General features: G+C 30.1%; 2 protein-coding genes across 3 annotated transcripts; both read left to right on the top strand.

Moving 5' to 3' along the window:
* The first annotated feature begins 10,476 nt into the window (after positions 1 to 10,476).
* On the top strand, positions 10,477 to 12,089 carry LOC133669648 (universal stress protein PHOS34-like). Of its 2 annotated transcripts, XM_062089868.1 has the most exons (5): positions 10,502 to 10,924; positions 11,095 to 11,103; positions 11,239 to 11,330; positions 11,548 to 11,669; positions 11,856 to 12,089. In XM_062089868.1, exons 1-5 carry the CDS (start codon positions 10,708 to 10,710, stop codon positions 11,932 to 11,934), a joined length of 519 nt encoding a protein of 172 aa, XP_061945852.1. In that variant the 5' UTR covers positions 10,502 to 10,707; the 3' UTR covers positions 11,935 to 12,089. The 2 variants fall into 2 exon arrangements, 1 of the variants encoding a protein (XP_061945852.1); XR_009833933.1 differs by having other exon boundaries at positions 10,477 to 11,103; positions 11,488 to 11,669.
* Positions 12,090 to 13,878: 1,789 nt separating this feature from the next.
* On the top strand, positions 13,879 to 14,586 carry LOC133669011 (uncharacterized). The gene has a single exon (XM_062089028.1). The coding sequence runs from the start codon at positions 13,879 to 13,881 to the stop codon at positions 14,584 to 14,586; it is 708 nt and encodes a 235-aa protein (XP_061945012.1).
* Positions 14,587 to 20,764: the final 6,178 nt, after the last annotated feature.

The following is a 20,764-nucleotide window of genomic DNA, read 5'->3' as shown; positions in this document are numbered from 1 at the left end:
AATAAATGCTGCCATATCCGATTTCCGACATTCAAGCATCTAATAGAAATGTACGAGGAGGAATCGAATGCGCTCTTTTGAAACAGCTTTCGATAGAACATAGAGCTCTGCCCTTCTGGCTGTCCTAACGAGGAAAGTCACTTCGTACCTCCTGACCTTAAACGGAAGAGTTAATCGTAGAGCAGGAAGAATTCTTGCTTTCTTTCTGTCCGCTAGTCAGGAATGGAATCGGACGCTACGAATACGAATTATTGAATGGGGGAATTTTATAATAATTATTAGATTAGAAAACGACTTTTTATTCGAGATTGAAAGGGATAGAGGGAGGCAGAGGGAGTGCAGGTGAAGGATTACCTTGCTTCCCCACGGGAGGGAATATTTGCAGGCATGTAACATAGAAAAGGTGCTTGTTTTGCTCATAGCTGGATAAATTGAAGGGAATTAGATGAATAACAGAGAGAACTTGTGGCCATCAAAATATATTAAAATGATATTTTAAGAATCATTTTCATGTTCTTTATATTTATAGACAATTCATCAACTACCTTAATTGTTTATAGAAATTATAGGCAAGTTGCTATGTTAAACTTGCCGAGAGTCATGTGACAGTCAAGGGACACTCGCAAAAACCTCAAACCGGGAAAAAAAAAGAAGTTTGAGAAGAACATGTACGATTTATTTGCTTTTCAATTTTCTTTTAATTCTTGAGAAGTTGTTTCTTTCAAAATTGGAAGGGTATCTCACATCCAAATTTAGCACGACCTCCACATGGAAATTATAGATCATGAATTACAGCTGAAGTAAGAGGTGGTGGGATTGGCAGTGAACAAGAAAGAAATCTGTGACCAAATTGGAACTCACAGGGATGTTCCAGCCCCAGGCACGGGGGCTAATTCACAGGCAAAGTTTCACGGGCACTCGCCTGCTGTTGCTACAGGAAAAACCAGTAGATCTTGGTGAATCATTGGGTAGGGATGATGTGACTGGCCTTGGAGTGTTCTTCGCAGCAGGCGCTCTAATGGTTGAAGAATGTGGAAATCAATTTCTAATATGAAGTTTGTTATCCAGGGTTTTGGAAACGTGTAAGCTTTTTCCTGTTTGAAGAAAAACAATTTCTATTCTCTGAAGCAAAGTCGGATCCCTTTACGGATTTTTTTTTTTGATTTGAGAAAAGAAATAAAAAGTGGTCGAATTATGATGGTAAAAAAATAATCTTGGTTAAGATTGATTGTGAACACAAAAACATATGGTTTTAGTATTAATAAGTTTTTTTTAATAGAGAAAGTTTATAAAAAATGTTTTTTTAACCCCTTAAATTTGTCTGAAATAGTAGATTTGAATGGAAAAGAATTGTTTTTGGATTGATTGTGGATTTTGAAGTCAATTTTTAGGTTGTTAGAGATTATGAATATATTTTAGAAAATGTTTTCAAATTGATTTGGCTCGGTTTCTCGGTTTTGGCTCGAATTTTTCTGTTTGGCTCGGTTTGGTTTTTTCAGTTTTTTACTTATAAAACCAAAACCAAATTGAACCAGCTAGTTTTTTAAAAAATTTAATCAGTTTAATCGATTTTTTTTAACGATTCAGTTTTTTTAGTTATTTTTTTTTCAGTTTTTTCAATTTTTTTACTCACCTCTACTTGATTTTATGAGATTTGAAGGTTCATCAACTTGAAGTGCCAAATCAAGGTCAATTAATAGAAACTAAAGAGTGTGGGTTTAGCACAAGAGAGAAATTATTATTCATTAAAATAATGGAGGGACAAACTTGCCCTTCAAACAAAAAAAAATACAAGGCTTTCTCCGAGGGGTAATTAGATCTTTTCATGGGTCCATAGATCATTATTGATTTAATTGGGGGTGGCTTGGTCTTTTTCCATATAATGGCATAATAAAAATATTTAAATGTTGTAAAGGCAAAAGATTTGTTAGCTTGAATCTAAGGGCTCATTGGACTTTTTAATTTTTTTGCACAATATGATACCTGTCATAATCTAAGTTTTGATTTTTTTAAATATAAATAATAAAATAAAAAATAAAAAACAAAAAAATGATTAATGAATAAAAATAATTTGAGAATTGAGTTAAGCCAATACAAATTAAATGTTTGAGGATTAATAAGGATGAAATTATAAATTTGAGAGTTAATTTGATAAAAAATTAGAAGAGTTAATGAGTTTGGGGACTTAATTAAACTTTGGATTAGTTTAATTAATGAAATTAGGAGTTTAATTGAATAATTGGTAAGTTTGGAGACTTAATTGAACTTAAAATTAGTTTAATTAATGAAATCAAGAGTTTAATTGAAGAAATATAAAAGTTTAGGGTTGATTTGGATTAAAATTGCGAAAAATTAAAGTCCAATGACTAAAGTGAAAAGATGAGAGGTACTATAGGGAGCTTAATTGAGGGATGAAATTAAAAAAGAAAAGAAACAAAAAGGGAATTTCATGAAGAAAGGGCTTGATTACAAAATTCCACAACTTAGTGACCAAACTTCAAATGGCCATTCCCATCCCAAAACGGCGCCATTTCAAAGGACTGTTCATCTCCTTCACCCCCCTGCTCGCCCCCATGAAGCATCGCCGACCGTTACTCCTGCAATAAATGCCATGCAAGGTCGCCTCATTATCTGGAGGCGATCGCATGGCATTCTCTGGCTATAAAGCCGGAGAAAGGAAGAAGAAAGAGGAAAGGACGTGAAAAAAAAGGGAACGAAAGAACAAAGATTGAGAGAAAACCGAAAGAACCGGGGAAGGAAGACCAGAGGAAACCAGAGAACAACACAAAAGGACGTGGAAAAAAGAGAAACCAGTGGGACGAAGATACAGAGAGAGAGAACCAGACGCAGAGAGACACACAGAGAAAACAAGGAAACAAGAATAAAAAAGAGAGACCAGAGAGGAGAGACTATCAGAGGAGAAACGAAGGAAAAACAGAAACTAAGAGAGGAAAGCATTGGCCTGCACCACCTTCAGCCTTCGTCTTCGCACCACCTCAAGCCATCGTCTTCAAACGGCAACATAAGCGGGTAAGTCTTCTTTCTTTCCTTTTGAAATATAATTACCTTGTTACTATTGAATAATTCATGCTACAACTTTTTTATTTTTTAGTTTAGCGTGGTGTTCGGACCAGCTTACACGTACTTCAACTAATTTCATAGGCCCTGAAGTTAATGACCATGTAAGCCTCTAGTGACTATCATATGAGCAACCACAAGGCTCGAATCTGAGACCACAGAGGAAGCAAACCTCTTGGTCCCAAACTCTTACCACTAGACCATCACCTAGATGGTTTTCATGCTACAACATTAACCAGCCGGGTCACTGATTTGCATAAGTGACCAACCAAAAAAAAAAAAAATGAGGGTCGTGTTGGGTCTAGGCCTTAGGCCCAGGTAGGCCAATCCCCTTTATTTTATTTCTTTTAAACAGACTCCTTTTTTAATATCATAAAATTCAAAAAAAATTCGTGAACCTTTTATAATTATTTGCGGGTCCCTCATTTTTTTATAGGTATTTTGATGTATAATTGATCTATGAATTTTTACTGTGAAATATAAATCCGATGCACGATACATTTTTTTCTTAAAAAATAAAAAAATATGTGTGCATTGATTTAAATTTATTTTACTGGTTTATTCATTGATATCAGAGCCCAGAATATCATACGTTTTTTTTTGCTACATAATATTTACCAACACTAGAGTTGGAAGTATTCGTAGTTGAATATTTACTAACGCCAGAATCAAGAATATTACAAGTAGATCATCGGTAGCATAATACAATAAACCTTTAGCAATTTAAGACAAAATCAACAGTGTAGCTTATCTCAGATAGGACACTTAAGAGGTGATAATATCTTTCTTTTTACGTATCCAATTCCGCACCATAGAATCTTTGTTGATCAATTATGATTCTTAACGATTATAATATTAGATGGTTACTTCTTAAAAAAAATAAAATGTCAAAAATCTGTGCAAACAAATTAAAATTTTTAAAAGTTATCGCAATTTCGAGTGCGAGAATAACAAATTAAAATGTTATTTTTATTGAACTACAAGATAATATAAAAAAGGGTGACTGGCATGTGCTTCGGCATGCACCAACGTTTAAGCCGCTTCGCTGCGTTGAAATTGGAAATGGCCTTATAGGGTGTTTTTCGATTCATCTTAGCGGTGGCTACCTGTACGGACGGCGTGTGTGTCGTCATTCTAGCTGGTTCAACGCCAAATGATTTTTTTGCCTTTTTCCTCTCTATATTGATTAGTGCACTGCCCCTGCAAAAATATCACAATAACCTGTCAATTTATTTTTTCTTGAGATGGAGTCCCTCTTATTTTAATTGCATTTCTTTTATTTCAATTAATTATTTTAAATTGAAAATTGTTTTCAAATCCATTCTCCTTTAATTTCTTCATCTCTCAAATTTGATTCCTATTATTTTTATTTTTATTCTTATTTTCTTGCTTGAGATGGTTTTCTAAATTGATTTTTTTTGTTGCAATTTCATCCTCCATAATTTTTCCCCTACTAAATTTGATCCTCATTATTTTGATGGTTGTTTTTCTTGCTTTGGAAATATTTATGAATATATATATTTATTTTTAAATTTTATCCTTTAATATTTAATAAAATATACAATTTCACGTGTTGCAAATTTCAGAAATTAACCCAGGTATAGAAGGTTTGCTTGTTTTTTCATATTAATAAATTAGAGTTGCTTTTTTTTTCCATATTATTAAACACAACTGAGCTTATTAAACTTGTTGATTCAATGACCCGAGTCTAGGATTTCTTTTTCTAATTTCATCCTTTAACGTTATATTGGTCGGGAGTTGGCTTTTTTATTGAACCCGAACTAAGATTCAACGAGCTTTGATTTTGAGAGATTAATCCATGCTTAGAAGATTAATTTGAATTTGCTTGATTTTTCTTATTATTAAATCAGGGTTGTCTTTTTTTTCTTCTTCATATTATTAAATTAAACAATCTTACGAAACTTAGGTGACCCAATGCTTGAGTCTTGGATTTTCTATTTCTCTAGAAACAATTACATCGCCTTAACTTTTTTTAATGTACGTATTAAATTTTCCTAGTCTACGGTGTGACGTGGACCACCAATCTAGATTTATTCAAGTGGTCTTTTTTTTTTTTTAGATTTAGTTTTTTTTTTCCATTTTCGACATTCAATATTTGGTTCATCAATTTGTTTTGGTATAGGTTCCATGGAGTTATCGTGTTCTCATGCCCCGAATCGCAGGTTTCACAGTTTGACCATGTTTTGTTCAAATTGATCAAATATGTCCTTGTTTCAATATTGTTTTTAGAAAAACAATATGTTATGCTATATGTCAATATTTCAGTATTTTAAAAGTTTTTTTTTATCTAATATATATCAAATTTTTTATTTGATAACATCTACACTTTTTTTTAAGTTTACAAAAAATTATCCAACCTGCGACATAACATAAGTAAAAAAAAACTAGTGCACCTTAATGCAAGGAGAACTCTTTCTTTCCAATCAGTATAGTTATCACCATGCAAAGGTCCAATATTAGAGGAATCAAAATTCAAAACACATAAAGTTTGAACAATTGCAAATAAACAACAAAGATTAGTAAATAAAACATGAAATGAAGCCAAATATGGAACATTTACCCATGTAAATTAATCCAAACTAATAAATCAACTTATTATTATAATCTTTCCTATGGGCTTATATTATAACACAAACAATTTAAATTACTTTTTGATGGGAGTAGCATTTTATTTCTAAACGAATTTTCTAGGCACGTGGGCAACTAAAATACACACACACACAAATATATACCACAACATTCTTAATTATAAAAATTTCAAGTAACATTAAGTTTAGTTACATAAAGTTAATATAATCATTTAACCCCACAGGGTAATTATTATTTTTAAGTGATTAATTAGAATGAGTAATTATTCAATTAATCAATGATTAGATTTTATGTCAATAATTAATTTTTATAATTAGGAAAACCAAAATATGTGAATAAAATTAAATGTGCATGAAAAAAAATCATATATATATATAAATGTAACCTATAAAATTTGTCACTCATAATGTCTTTTATTTTATATTTTATAAACAATGTATCAAAAACTTGAAGCAGCCTAATGGTAGAATTGCCTTCTGTTTACAAGAGGAGATAACAACTTTATCGTTTCTTTTTCCACGTAGTAACAAACTTGCATGAAATTTATTTAACAACATTTTTCCATATGGAAACAAGCACCAAATTTGCATTAAATTTCACATACATGGAAGAATTTAACAAAAAAATTTATGGTGCTAAAAAAATAACTACTGATATCCTATTAGTTATTTCTTGGATTCGCTTTGAAGAAAAAGACAGACACAAAGAGGAAAGAAAAGATAAAACACATGATCCACCAAAAATAATAAAAATATCTCAACTATTATTATTTCTCTTAGTTGTATCTATTTTTTTAAAAAAAGTTGGCTCGGAAAATAACTAATAGAATATTACTAATTACTCGAGGAGCACCATGAAATTTCTTGAATTTAACATCATGTAATTTAATAGATACAAATTAGATAGGAATTGCATAGATAAAAATCAAAGCAGCAAATTTGGTCTAACAAATTCAAAATTTTCAAAATCCATTAGACAAGAATTGCATTTATAATAACAAATACAAATCAAAGTAACAGATAATATATATATATATATATATATATATATATATATATATATATGCATAGAATTGTATTTGAGTAAAACAACAATGTATATAGGGGTGTTTAGAACCTGATTCGGTTTAGTTTTGACCAAAAAATCCAACCGAACTAAATTTTTTAATTTCTAAAAACATTTGACTAAACTCAATCGAAAACTAGTTTAGCCTTCAAACTAGCTTACACTTTCACTTTCTATTCCATCTGAATCTCTAAAAGGAAGGAAATGAAATTAACACCAGATGAAGCAACAAAAATATATCAAGAAGCAACAACAATCACTAGAATACCAGGGCCTGTAGAAAAAATATTAATCAAATTAAGAACTATTAGACCATGTGGCTAATCAAAACAAATAAACTATAATAATTTAGCAATCAAGCTTGGATATGGAGAGAAGGGCCAGGCTAAGATACAAGACATGCAAGGACAATACACTATGAAGCCACCATGTCCCGTATAACAATTGCTCTACTGGTGCTTGCACTAGCGCTAACATTGAAGAAAAAGAGGAGCAAATGAAGAACTATTCAATAAAGAAGCGGAGGATTGATGTAACTTCAGAGATTTTCTTTAGGTGAAACATAAAGGGTAAAAGGTAGATGGACTCATGGGGAAAGTGATGGGATTGAACGAGACAGGAGGCGTGAGGAGGTGGGGACTGCAAGTAGTAGTTTAGAATTAGGTGAAAACTTTTTATTTATACCTTTTTTTTTATATTTAGTTCAATTTTAGTTCAACCGGTTCATTCAGTCTTGGCTTTCTAAATCAAAATCAAATTGTATCAAATGTTTTTTCTTGTTTTTAAATCAGTTTTTTAGTTTTTTTCTCAATTCAATTTATTTGGTTATTTTTTCTTGTTTTTTTAGTTTTCTGGGTTGGTTTTTTTTAACATCACTAAGTATATATATCTCTTGATTATTAAATTAGTTTTTCCAAAATAATTCTTTGAAATTAAATATTGAAGAATCATATACCTTAATGAATGAAAACACCTTCTTGTAACAAATCATATACATAAATAATGCAATAAAAAAGAACTCAAACATAAATTTTAATAGTGTTGGAAATTTGTTTGAAAAACATGGTTATTGAGCATATTTGAGGTAAAGTTAAAAGTGAGATCTATTTACTTTTAAGATTATAATTTTGTTGGAATTTGATCTTCAACATATACTCTTTAACATAAAACATTAATATGTCTTAAACAAATTATGGGTGAATGGGATTGATATCAAAGAATCATTACTTGACACGTTTTAGTGAAATTTAAAATCATCTAGAGAATAAGAAAAGTTTCATAGTTTTTTATATAAGGAGCAGTCAAAGAGATAAGATTGGGCTCAGAAGGCACCAAAATCTCTAGAGGAGAGAGGACCTAAATAAAATGGGTTTTGAGTTTAAACTCACATGTGTGTGTTGGCCCGGCTTGTGTCCGAGCTTGAGTTTGAGTTCATTTTAAAATAATTTTATGAGCTATATAAGATTTTTTTTGCCAACTTAAATTTAGGATTGGATTTGGACTATGAAGAATTATTTCTTTTAGTCCAACCTACTGTTTTGTTGAACCTATGAAAAGAAAAATATGATTAGTTCTTCCAGTATTTTTTCAATAAAACCTGAATATTTTTTCAATAAAACCTGAATATCGTCGATAAAAGTTCCTTTGTTTCAATGGAGTCAAGTTTTCAAAAATCCTAAATGAAAACTTATGATTGATGCTTGATTCATAAAGTTCAAGGTTAGTATATACATAAATAAATTTTATTATTATTTAATGCAATTAGTTTTTTAATTTTGATGTTTTAATTATTTTATGAAATTGATACATAAGGAAAAATTTTACTGGGAGGAGGTTGACAACACTGCTGTCAGGAGAGCATGAGAGAATCATAACGCCATTAGGTAAGATTGAATCCAAAATGTGATATTTTTTTTTAAAGTGTTCAAATTTTATTTTTCATAATCTTGACCGCTAATGTTTTTCTATGAATCAGCTTGTGTGATTTCTGGTATGAGGTGTAAAAAGAATAAAAGAAATATGTAAAAGAAAGAGGTCTTCCAAATGGTAATATTTTGTTTTATAAGATAATTTTTTTAATTGTTGTATTATATGAAAGTACTTAACTAATACTAGCTTCTTTTTGTAGGATATGGTACTTGGACATGACTCAAGATTGATGAAACTTTTTATTGAAACCTATATGCAAAATGAGGATCGTCAGAGGGGGATAGGGGGGCCATAGCTAAGCTCAAAATTTCATGGTAAATTGGATTTTAACAATTGTTTTCTAAGTTATTTTTTTTTAGACTTGCTGACTCCTTTTTTTAAGGAAACATATTACACCTAATTTCAATAAAGATACAGGGACGACCTTTCGACCCATCCAAAACTTGATTCGGAGTTATGGTTGGAGGCTGGATCATCTGGTGAACCAGATAGAAATTGAGTTTATGATATTTCCAACACTACGTCTAAAGAAATGCAGAAGGGCCGTAGTGTATTGACTATTAGTGCCTCGCTATCTAGATCGAGCTAGCAATCTCTGGCCATTCAGGCGATTGTATAAGAACAAGTTCAAGCTCAGACGACCCAACTCAATACCGAGATAACCCAACTTAGGTTTGGGATGGTTGATATGAGGGATAAAGTGAATGTCCTTGAGCATCTATTGGCAACCCTCATCGATACATGTGGTTAACCTCGTTGCCTTTATGGTTCCGATGGAGATTTGCCTCTTCCCCCTCTCGCTCTAGTTTCTATCCTTTAGATAAATTGTATTTGATAATATTTTTTAAATTAATAAAGAAATTTGGTTATTTTATTTTAGTTCCTTTTCTTTTGTATTGTTTATTTTATTTTTTTTAAAAAATACTAATTAAATACAATATTGATAGAATTACTGACATACTAAGTCCCTTGAAAAGTTCCAGATAATCAGAAAAAAATTATTGGACTTTGCTACTGACAACTACAGACAGAATTATCGATGGACTAAGTCCATCAAAAAAATATAGAGTAGGAAAAAAATTATAAGACTTGTCATTATTAGATATAATTCTTCGACAATTTAATTATGTTGATAATATGTATATGATGACCGATGAAATTACTGACAGTTAATTCTATCTGTAATTACCATAATCATCTATAGATTTACCGATTGAATGAATGCCAATAAATATTTTTTGTTTGGCATGCTATTTCTATTTATAAATTTATTGATGATAATATTCCGACAAAATGATCCACATCATATAAATTGCTGATAACATGTTTTCTGATGATAATTTTCTATTCGTAAATATTTTTCTGATAAAATAAATATTTAAACAGCGACCTAATATTCGTTGGTGCTATGCAATATCATGATAGTGAGTGCTTAATTCCTAGTCAGAAACAATAACAAAAAAAAACCGAAATAAGACATGCATCTAAAATTAGTTACTGTTTTTGTGAGATTGATCTGAGATTTTGTTAGTTGTAAACACAAAGAATTGCAGGTGCACACCTTGTACACAGGGCATTTAGCTACTGTTTTTGTGAGAAAGCCCCGCTAGCCACTATGTAACGTGTTTTGTGTCATAATGCATCATCTCGATCGATTGCCACTCATTTTGACTTTAGAAGATGATCATGGCTTTCAAAGTCATGCTAACACATTTAGGGTCATATACAGAAGTCAGATTCAATATAAAATTATGCAAAGTTGAAAAAATGAAAAGGATTAACTTGATAACAATCATCATTAAGTTGAAATTTGAAATTTGTGCCCCTTTTATTAAAATATTAAAGAAGTCACCAGCAAAACATTGATAATCAACATATTGGAGAGGAATAGGTGAGAATTAGTTAACGCGTTCAATATCTTAAATTAAAAAGATTTTGAAGTGTTTTTTTCCTACAAATAGTAGCAGTCTAGGTGCAATATTTCAGCAAGAAAGTCTTGCCTGCTAAGAAAATCAGGAGTGAAAAATGGAGAAACAAATAGAAGGGTCTAAGAAGAGGGTGATGGTGATCATAGATGAGAGCGAGCACAGCTATCATTCCTTCATGTGGGCAGTTGACAATCTCAAAGAATTTATCACTGAGTCGCCGCTTGTCATACTTGCTGCACTTCCTGCTCCTAACTGTAAATTTCTTTATGGGGCACAATTTGGCACCGCTGCCCTCTGGTGTCCAGTCTCTCCCAGTTAGTTTTCTTGCTCTTCTTTCTTCCACTTCTGGTTTACTTTCCTGTTTCTGAATTTTGTGTGATTTTATTATACTAATATATATTCTCTTTTGGTATATGTAATGTTTTGTGCACAATTAAATTTCTTTATGGGGCACAATTTGGAACCGCTGCCCGCTGTTGTCCAGTCTCTCCCAGTTAGTTTTCTTGCTCATCTTTCTTCTTCTTCTGGTTTACTTTCCTGTTTCTGAACTTTGTGGTGAATTTACTACACTAATATATCTTCTCTTTTGATATATGTAATGTTTTGTGCACAATTTATTTCACGGAAGCCATAGATTTGATCTGTGCCATTCAAGAAAAAAACAAGAAGATCTTATTAGGTATCTTGGAGAAAGCTGTGAATATCTGTGCTAGTCGAGGGGTATGCTCACTGCATCACTATCTTTATGTGACAAAATATTAGCTTATTGTTTCATTTTTGGAAAATATTAGTTTAGTTGTTCATATTTCAGTATTTCATTAAGCAATAAATCAAGTAAAGCTCAATTCAAGCTTTCTGTGTATTTGTTTATCTCCAGCAATCTTACAGTCATCAGTGGTGAAGGATATACGTGTTCATGTTATTTTTGACTCCGTAGGTGAAAGCAGAAACAATTTTAGAAGCCGGGGAGCCTTATGAACTCATATGCAATGCTGTTCAGAAGAACAATATTAATCTCCTCGTGATTGGTAACACATCCATTAATGGAACTCTCAAAAGGTTAGGAAATTTCTTTCTAACTTCAAAAGTCATTTCGACAACTCTCAAAAGTCGCATAAATTGTATGAACCTGATTCAAAATGAGTTATTTCAAGAACTTGAACATGCTGGCATGGTTGTCAACCCTATAAACTCTTGCAACAAGCTCCACCAGAAGCACTGAAATCAGATTTTGTTTTGATACAGGGATTTTCTGGGGAGATTGAGCAACTATTGCCTGAATAATGCCAAGTGCCATGTCCTTGTTGTGAAGAAACCAGAATGAATAAGCATTAGTCCATTTCAACATGGAATTACTTTGTAATTAATAAGTTGTTTGGACATCATTTGATATGGTTTTCCTGTTTTCATTACATGTAAAACGTTATCATGTGGTAAATCAAGAAAAGCTGCAATAATATTGTTTGGTTGTTCAAGAAATGAGTTTAAGTTAGCTACCGACCGCCACATCTTTCCTTGAAAATTGCATCGAAGAACAAGATTGAATATTTAAGCAAGCAAATTAACTGTCTTTACTGCACAACTTGGAACCCAGTTAGATGATGTCTTTTTATCAAACAAACGTAAAAACATGAAGATGCACTATGGCTAAGGTTTGACGTGACAGAGAAAGGTATTGTCACTGTCGTTGCCGAAGGATAACTGAAGATAAAACAAATTAAAGAACATAGCACGAGTTTCATAATGCGAGGTAAGATTCCTGTTGCGAAATCTCTATAAATAAAAATAGCTTATTTGGTTTTGTATTTTAAAAATATATATTTTTTTTAAAAGTAAATTGAAATAATATATTTTTTACTTCATTATTAAATATTAAAAGTTTTACTTCTTATCCGTATAATTATTTTTAAAAAAAATGAAGTAATATATATATATATATATATATATATATATATATATATAATACAAAATATCTTTCAAAATTTTTTCTCAATAATTCTGTTGTAATATTTAACCATCAGGTATGGTCACGATACATCGTGGTTGTGAATGAGTGATCTCAGAGTATTTTTAATGAAAAATGCTATATTAAAGAACCAAATAAAAAAAATAGTTTTTTAAATAGTATAAATATAGCCTTTTGAATTATGTGCATTCCAATGATAAAAAGCTATTTAGAAAAATCATTTATATTTTAATATATTTCATGTTAAATTAATTTTAATATAATTATATAACTAATTTAGATATTTTATATATAATATAATTATGATGTTATTAATTATATAATTAATATGAGTAATTTATAAAAGTAATATAAAATTAATGAAGTAATATGAAAGTTAAAAAATATAATTTAAAATTAAATTTAAAATTTATTTATATGAATATTTTTAATTTTAAGTTTTATATGTTATTGTTAAAAAATTAATTTTTTAAAAGTAAATTCAAATTCAAACTTTGAAAAAATGACCGCCAACATTTTAAATTTTAAAATTTAAAATTTTGAAAAAATAACCGCCAACATTTTAAATTTTAAAATTTCAAATTTTGAAAAAATTACTGCCAACATTCTAAGATTTTACAATTTGAAAAAATAGTCCATCTATAAATATTCTCATATATCTTAACATTTTTTCTCATCATTTTCTTCTCTCCAATCTTTGTTATATTTCATTAAAATTCATCATGAATCATTCTAATTTTAATTTTTATGATGCTTTTAATTTTGATGATGACATTCCTGTGTTGGCTTTTCAAGTTGCTACTGCTGTGGTTGATGAAGAAGAATCGAATAATCAAGGGCGGAGAACAGGGTATCGTGGCTCTATTCCTGGTTACAATATTGTCAATTGTAATAGAAAGGAAGGTGAGTTAAGGTTATATAATGATTATTTTGTAGAAAATCCTAAATTCATTGAAAGTCAATTTCAAAGAAGATTTAGGATGAGTCGTCGTCTTTTTCTTCGGATCACAAATGCAGTGGAAGCTCATAATCCATATTTCAAACAAAGGATAGATGCTCTTGGTGTTTTTGGTTTATCTTGCATTCAAAAGATAACTGCAGCTCACAGAATACTTGCATATGGTATTCCTGCATATCTTACTGATGAATATCTTCGAATCGGAGAAACCATTGCGATAGAAAAGTCTTAGAGCTTTCATCAAAGCAATCGTAGAAGTTTTTGGTGATTAGTATCTAAAGGCACCAAACGAGGCCGATATTTGTCGATTATTATCAATTGGAGAGCAGCGTGGGTTTCTAGGGATGTTAGGGAGTATTGACTGTATGCATTGGAAATGGAAGAAATGCCCAATTGCATGGCATGGGATGTATACTGATCATTGTCGTGAACCAACTATAATTTTAGAGGCGGTGGCTTCACAAGATCTTTGGATATGGCATGCCTTTTTTGGAATGTCTGGATCATTAAATGATATTAATGTTCTTGATCGGTCACCTATATTTGCTGCACTTGCTGAAGGTCGTACTGCTCCTGTCAATTATACAATTAATGGGCATGAATATACAATGGGATACTATTTAGCAGATGAGATTTATCCTAATTGGTCAACCTTTATTAAGACAATCCCAAGACCATTGGGAGCAAAGAGAAAATATTTTACAAGCAAGCAAAAGTCTGCAAGAAAAGATGTGGAGCGGGCATTTGGGGTGCTTCAATCTCGTTTTGCAATTGTACGTGGACCTGTTCGATACTGGGATGAAGAAACGCTTGCATATATTATGAAAGCTTGCATAATAATGTATAATATGATTATTGAGGATGAAGGAGCAATGAACCTTGGATTTGACCATGAACATGAAGTCAATTCCTTTATATCAGTGTCACATGGTGAAATACCAGAATTACATGATTTTCTTCAAACTCATAATCGAATTAGGGATAGAGCAACTATCTCTCAATTACAAAAAGATTTGATTGAACATTTGTGGGAACAATATGGCAACGAGTAGAATCTTTAGATTTGAACTTTTTATGTTATCATAATTTTCAACTTTTTTTATGTTTTTTTTTCATTATTTTGTTATCTTTTAAGTTAATTTATCCTACTTGTTATTGTTAAGTGTTAGAGGAACTTTAAAAAAATATTATGAATTGATATCAATTTCATAACAATGTATTTAAAATAACCAAGAATTTTCTACATATTTAATTAAAAATACATTACATTACAATAAATCAATCAAAGTTAATTAAAAATCAAAACCCCTCTTTTGCATAATTTCTAACTTTCTATTTTGAAAATACGCTGCAGAAATTGGATCCAAATTAGAAATATCCATTTTCATAATTTGTTCTTCTTTCCCAATCCTGTCCAATTCTTGTTTCTCTTGACTTTGTTAAATCATCATGGCTTGTTGCTCTAACATAATTTTCTTGTCTTGTTTCTTCTGATCCTCAATTTCAACTAGAGTATCCTTGAATTGTTGTAAGATATTCGTTACAGTTACATCCCCAACTTTATCTTTTCCTCGTCTACGTTTAAGTCGTTCCTTTGCAGCCTTCTGACCGATTGGTCTATCTTGATAAATCAATGGTTCACTATCTTTTCCTAAACTAACAAAATCAGGGGTAGATGGAGTTGATGAAGCTGGACTTGCATTGACATGACCTTTTTGTTTCTTGTTTGATCTTTGATGTTGACTTGCACGCTCAAATTGCCATTTGGGTTCTTTTCTTAAGATAACCCAACAATGTTCTAGTTGAAATTGTTTGCCAACATAAGAAGCATACATTTGCCGAGCATCATTAATCTGGTAAAAAAATAAATAAATTAAATAATGTTAAAATATATGTTAAACAATTTAACATAGAAATGAATATTAACATTACCCTTGATTCTTCGGTCATTCTACTTTGCTGACGATTTTTAATTTGAGTAACAAATCCAACAAATTTACCGACTTCTCTATTTATTTCTTGCCATCTACTTGAGATGCTTATTTGTGAACGATTATTCAAGTTTCCTCCATTCTCTACAAAGTAAGCATGTACGCGAGCCCAGAACTGTTTTGTTTGTTGTTCAACTCCTGTCATTGGATCTTTGCTTGTATTTAGTCATGAAGAGACAAGTAAACAATCCTCCTCTGGTGAGAAATTTTTACTTCTTTGTGATTTTTTGCCGAATGGACATTTAAATTCGAGCATGTTAAGTCATCAATTAATTTATTAGAATCACTTGGTTGAGAGAGAATATCTTCTGACTCACTCATAAGAAAGTTGGTAAAAGAGCTTGGAAAATTTGAATCCATCTACATTAAAAAAAAAACTCAAGTTAAAACCTTATAAGAGAGTGTAAAAGAAGCTCACATTCAATGTCTAGCAATTTTGTAGTTTTCATACATGCGAATTAATAATAAGCATTGCCTCCTACTTGTTCTAAACATAACAATTTGACCATTTTTTGGAACTAAAAAAGAATCGATATACTAGTTTAATTGCACTTTCAAGAAGACAAAATATAATTGACCTCAAATTAAAACAGACAATCAAAAATAAATTTTAAATATGTAACTCTATTTTTTTATCAATATCAACTACCATTATTAATTCCTTTCAATTTTATCAAAGATAACAACATAAATAAAAATTGTCTTCCTTAACCCATATTAAAAACATAAAATAATAAAGAAATAAAACTCATCACAAATATTAAATTAACAACAAAAGGTTTAAAAAATCAAGATATATATATATATATATATATATATATATATATATAAAGCTTTTAAACATGCATACCTTTTAATTTCAGCAAATTAACACAACCGATGTTAATAATTAACCGGAGAATAATGGATTCTTGTTTTTTTAAATTTGAGAGAAGGGTGAGGCACAATACAAAAATTTTAAAAAAAAATTTAAAACTACAAGTTTTTTCTTCATGTATTTATAGAAAATTTCTTCTATATTAAAAAAAAAGTTGTTGGCCAACGGCTATAAAAATAGCTGTTGGTCAACAACTATCATTTTGGTCATTTCTACAGTTAAATGTAGGAAATGACTGTTAAGGAAACAAATAGCCATTTTGGCTATTTGTTTAGCTCCTCCGTTGGAATGCAAACAGTGAAGAAATAAAAAGCTCATTTAGCTGCTCGGTTGGAGTTGCTCTCAGGCTCTAAAAGCTTATTTGAGAATGCTTTTTTATTTATCAATATTTTTCAGTACTGTTGTAATTTTTGTAATTATAATTTGAAAAAAATAAATTTTAAAAAATTATTTTTAATTGTAATTAATTTAATTTAATTATATATTTAATTAAAATTATTTTTGCATTATCAAACAAGCATTGTCAAACTTGCATCTCATTAGTTAGTGCTTATTACCTGTTTCCTTAATTTTGTAGAATATGACAATACTTAATTATATTAATTATATTGGAAGGATGTTGTTGGAAAATGTGATATTTACGGAATTTAATTGGGTTGATTTTGTTCTTGAAATTTTTTTAATCAATATGGTTCTACACTCACTCACAAATTCATGAAAATTAGAAGCCTTTTTATATAAATTATGTTTATGATGACATTACACCAAGTTTAATGAGAAAATAAAATTAATACTGTAATTTATATGATTGTTTTTACAATATATTGATAATAAAATGCATATTAATATAATTACAAAATAAAAAATTAATACATATCTTTTTAAGTTATTTTATTACTAATACCAACCCCAATCATTATTTTAACCAAATATTTCTGACATATAATTTTAACTAAATATATATTTTAACTAAATTAATTATAATTAAAAATAATTTTTCTAAACTTATTTTAAAAAAAATTATAATCATAAAAACTATTATAATATCAAATACACTTAAAATCCAGAAACAAAAGCAAGAGCTAGACGATCCCGGATAGAAAAGTTGCTTAAAGATATTAGATAATGTTTAAATTTATTTCAAAATTATTCTAGAAATAGCTGCATTCCTTCAACCAAAAAATATATCTTGAGACACTAATTAATCGCAATCTGAGAGAGCAAACACAAGCAATCATAGAAGTAGATAATTAAGTTTGATTTTTTCTATGTTTTTGGGCTTGCAGGTATTTAGTGAATTTAAAAATTAATTATATATATAAAGCGAATCCCAGAACTGCACAGCAAATGCGCCTTTCTGTCAGATCATTATTTGGACATCCAGTGGAAAGCTTTGCTGTATGATCACTTGTCTCTTGCCCTCTTTTCGTCCTCTTTCTTTCATGCCAGTGACTTTTTTTTCTGGTCCTTTTATATAAGCCAAATTAAAGGAGAGGATAGAATTAAAAGATGGGAACAAACCAAAAAACAAGTCGGGAATGATTGAATTTAAAAAGTTCAGATAAAATATTTATTATAGTTTCTATATTTTATAAATTATTGATATTAGATCTTTTTAGTTTATAAAATTAAAAATTAATTTTTATCTTAAATTTTATTTTCCTTATTTTTTTGGCCTGTAATTTAAAAAGTAAGAGAAAGTTATTGAAATTCAGTATTAGAAAGAGAAAATCTTCATTAGTACTAATTCTAGCTATCAAAACAATTTAAATTTGTGTTAAATTGTTCATTTTGATAAAGGGAGCGGTTTTCTTCATCTTGAAATTAAAAAAAAAAAAACAGATTTGATCTTGGTAAGATATTTAGTTTCAGGTTGATTTCATGTTTTTGGATTTTTTTGGATTTTTGAGGTCATGAATGGATTTATAAAGTTTTCTATAATGTTTTGTAGGTATTTTTGAAAAACAATGGATTGAAAGTTTAGTTTTTGATTTGAAAAACTATTACCCTTGTTTTTCTACCAACCATAGTGGCTAAAAATTAAACAATACAAACGACACGTCATAAAAAATTAGGGCAGAAGACATGCCCGGCTGTAAAAACAAAAAAAGAGCCCAGTTATGTGAGCCCTAACAAAATAGGTCAGGCGGGCTGGCCTGGCTTGGCTTGCCAGGCTTAATGGTGCCTGACCTTTTTTTTGAAATTTTTTAAATTAATCCTCTTTTATATATATATATATTAATACTACTTTTCTCTTTTATTTTATTTATAGAGTCTCTTTTAAATGATTATTATTTTTATTATTATTTTGTAAGCATTTCATTTTTAAAGAGGTTTTTTTAATTCATTTATATTTTTTTAATTTTTTGTAGAGATGAATTTTATTTTTAAAATAAAAAAATATTTATTTTCTAATAATATTTTTAATGTGTGTTATTGCATAATATTTTTTTTCTTTTATTTTTGTAAATCCGGAAAAAAAATATAAAAAGGCTGGATTAAATTAAAGGAAACAAACTAAACTAAAAGGAAGTGAGGGCAAAACGAATACACTTAAGGAAAATGGAGCCTAAATGCAAATAAGAATAATTATAGAGTATAAGTACTCCTCTTCTCATAAAAAAAAAAACAAATCTGCAGATAACATAAAGAAAAAAAAGTGAGATTTTTTATTTTCATTTTTACAATCGAGAGAGAAATACCAAAATTTCAAAAAAAACCCATCCAAGATTAAGGGTTATAGGTAGAATAAACACTGGTGGGAAATGGATTAACAAGAGAAATTGAATAAGAAGAGAAGAGGGGAGGGCTGGTTGTCATTAGAATGAAAAGGAGGGATCGAAACCTTGATTTCGTACTGGGTAAGGTATTCTAAACCTGCTCTTATAAGTCATTTCAAGTTGATTATGAATTGATGCCTGAATGTTAATTTATAGATTTAAGTTCTTAGACTTGAATTGAGGAAAAAAGTATGAGTTGCTAAATTAAAGAACTTCATGTGCTGTATGTAAATGGAAAGATTGACGAATCCGGACAATTTTGTCTCTTAACTTTCAAAGAGATTTCAAGTAGGGGGAGGAAGGAATTAGGATCAAGTTCCTCATAGAAATTGTAGGTTTGGATGTTGGCTAACTAATGAAATTGGTCTTGCTCATTTTGGAGTTATAGAACTTCAGCTATAGGTCACTAACTAAGACTGGGTCATGACAGATCCTATAGGGTAGTAGGTCTGGTTTGTTGATGAGAAATTTTGATTGTCTTAGAGGTAGAACTGGGTTCTCCTTCCTCAAAGAACTTGTAGCCTCATGTTTTAGCTTTTCAACAAGACAAATCTCGCTTGAATTGAAGTTCTATAACTCAAGATATAGTTAAAAATCTGAGGAGAGGTCGGAGAGTAACAGTTCAAAAATGAGACAGTAATAGTTCAAAAAATGAGACAGTAACAGTTCAAAAATGAGACAGTAATGGTTCAATATCTAGACAGTAACATTTCAAAAACGAGACAGTAACAGTTCAAAAAAATAAAACAGTAACCGTTCAAAAATAAGACAGTAATGGTTCAAAATCTAGACAGTAACAGTTCAAAAATGAGACAGTAATGGTTTCAAAAATGAGACAGTAACATTTCAATATCTAGACAGTAACAGTTCAAAAATGAGACAATAACATTTCAATATCTAGACAGTAACAGTTCAAAAATGAGACACTAACGGTTCAATAACTAGACAGTAACAGTTCAAAAACGAGATAGTAACAGTTCAAAAAATGAGACAGTAATGGTTTAATATTTAGACAATAACAGTTCAAAAACGAGACAGTAACAGTTCCAAAAAACGAGATAGTAACAGTTTGGGATTTAAACAGAAATGGTTAATATATATATATATATATATATATAAATGATAACTGTGGTTGGACAAAGAATGACAATATTAATGGGTAAAATGAGAAAAAACATAACATATTAAGAAATGACTGAAAGAAAGACTTATTGGTTATTGATAGGATTATAATAAAACATATCATTGGATGAGAAAAATTTATGAGATAAACTTGTGAATTGCAGGAGAGACCACAGGCGTGGTGCAGCAGCAGCAGGGGAGCACGAATAGAGCTTTTATTGCAGGTAGGTGAATCGCACCTATACTTCCTAGTTAATTCCATGATTTATTTATATTACCAATGTGAAATATGAATTATTGAATGTATGTGTATTCAAGGTGAAAACTTATTGTGTGAATTGCCAAATGATGAAATTATCACCGACAAAAGAAATATGAGAAGTGCGATTTAAGGTGTAAACTAGCATACATTTAGTGTATGTTAGGATCCCGGGTAAGGGGATCACCATGTATGGACTAG

Source organism: Populus nigra, chromosome 12 (genome assembly GCF_951802175.1).
Source record: "Populus nigra chromosome 12, ddPopNigr1.1, whole genome shotgun sequence".
Lineage (NCBI taxonomy): Eukaryota > Viridiplantae > Streptophyta > Magnoliopsida > Malpighiales > Salicaceae > Populus > Populus nigra.
The sequence above is the reverse complement of the archived record's forward strand: the minus strand, read 5'-3'. Positions and strand labels throughout refer to the sequence as shown.

What these genes read in the sequence shown, in the direction of transcription:
- LOC133669648 (XM_062089868.1), top strand. Translation starts at nt 10,708, where the DNA reads ATGGAGAAACAAATAGAAGGGTCTAAGAAGAGGGTGATGGTGATCATA. An exon ending in ATATCTGTGCTAGTCGAGGG is followed by an intron (nt 11,331 to 11,547) that starts GTATGCTCACTG and finishes TTGACTCCGTAG; the next exon opens with GTGAAAGCAGAAACAATTTT. An exon ending in ATTAATGGAACTCTCAAAAG is followed by an intron (nt 11,670 to 11,855) that starts GTTAGGAAATTT and finishes GTTTTGATACAG; the next exon opens with GGATTTTCTGGGGAGATTGA.
- LOC133669011 (XM_062089028.1), top strand. Translation starts at nt 13,879, where the DNA reads ATGTTAGGGAGTATTGACTGTATGCATTGGAAATGGAAGAAATGCCCA.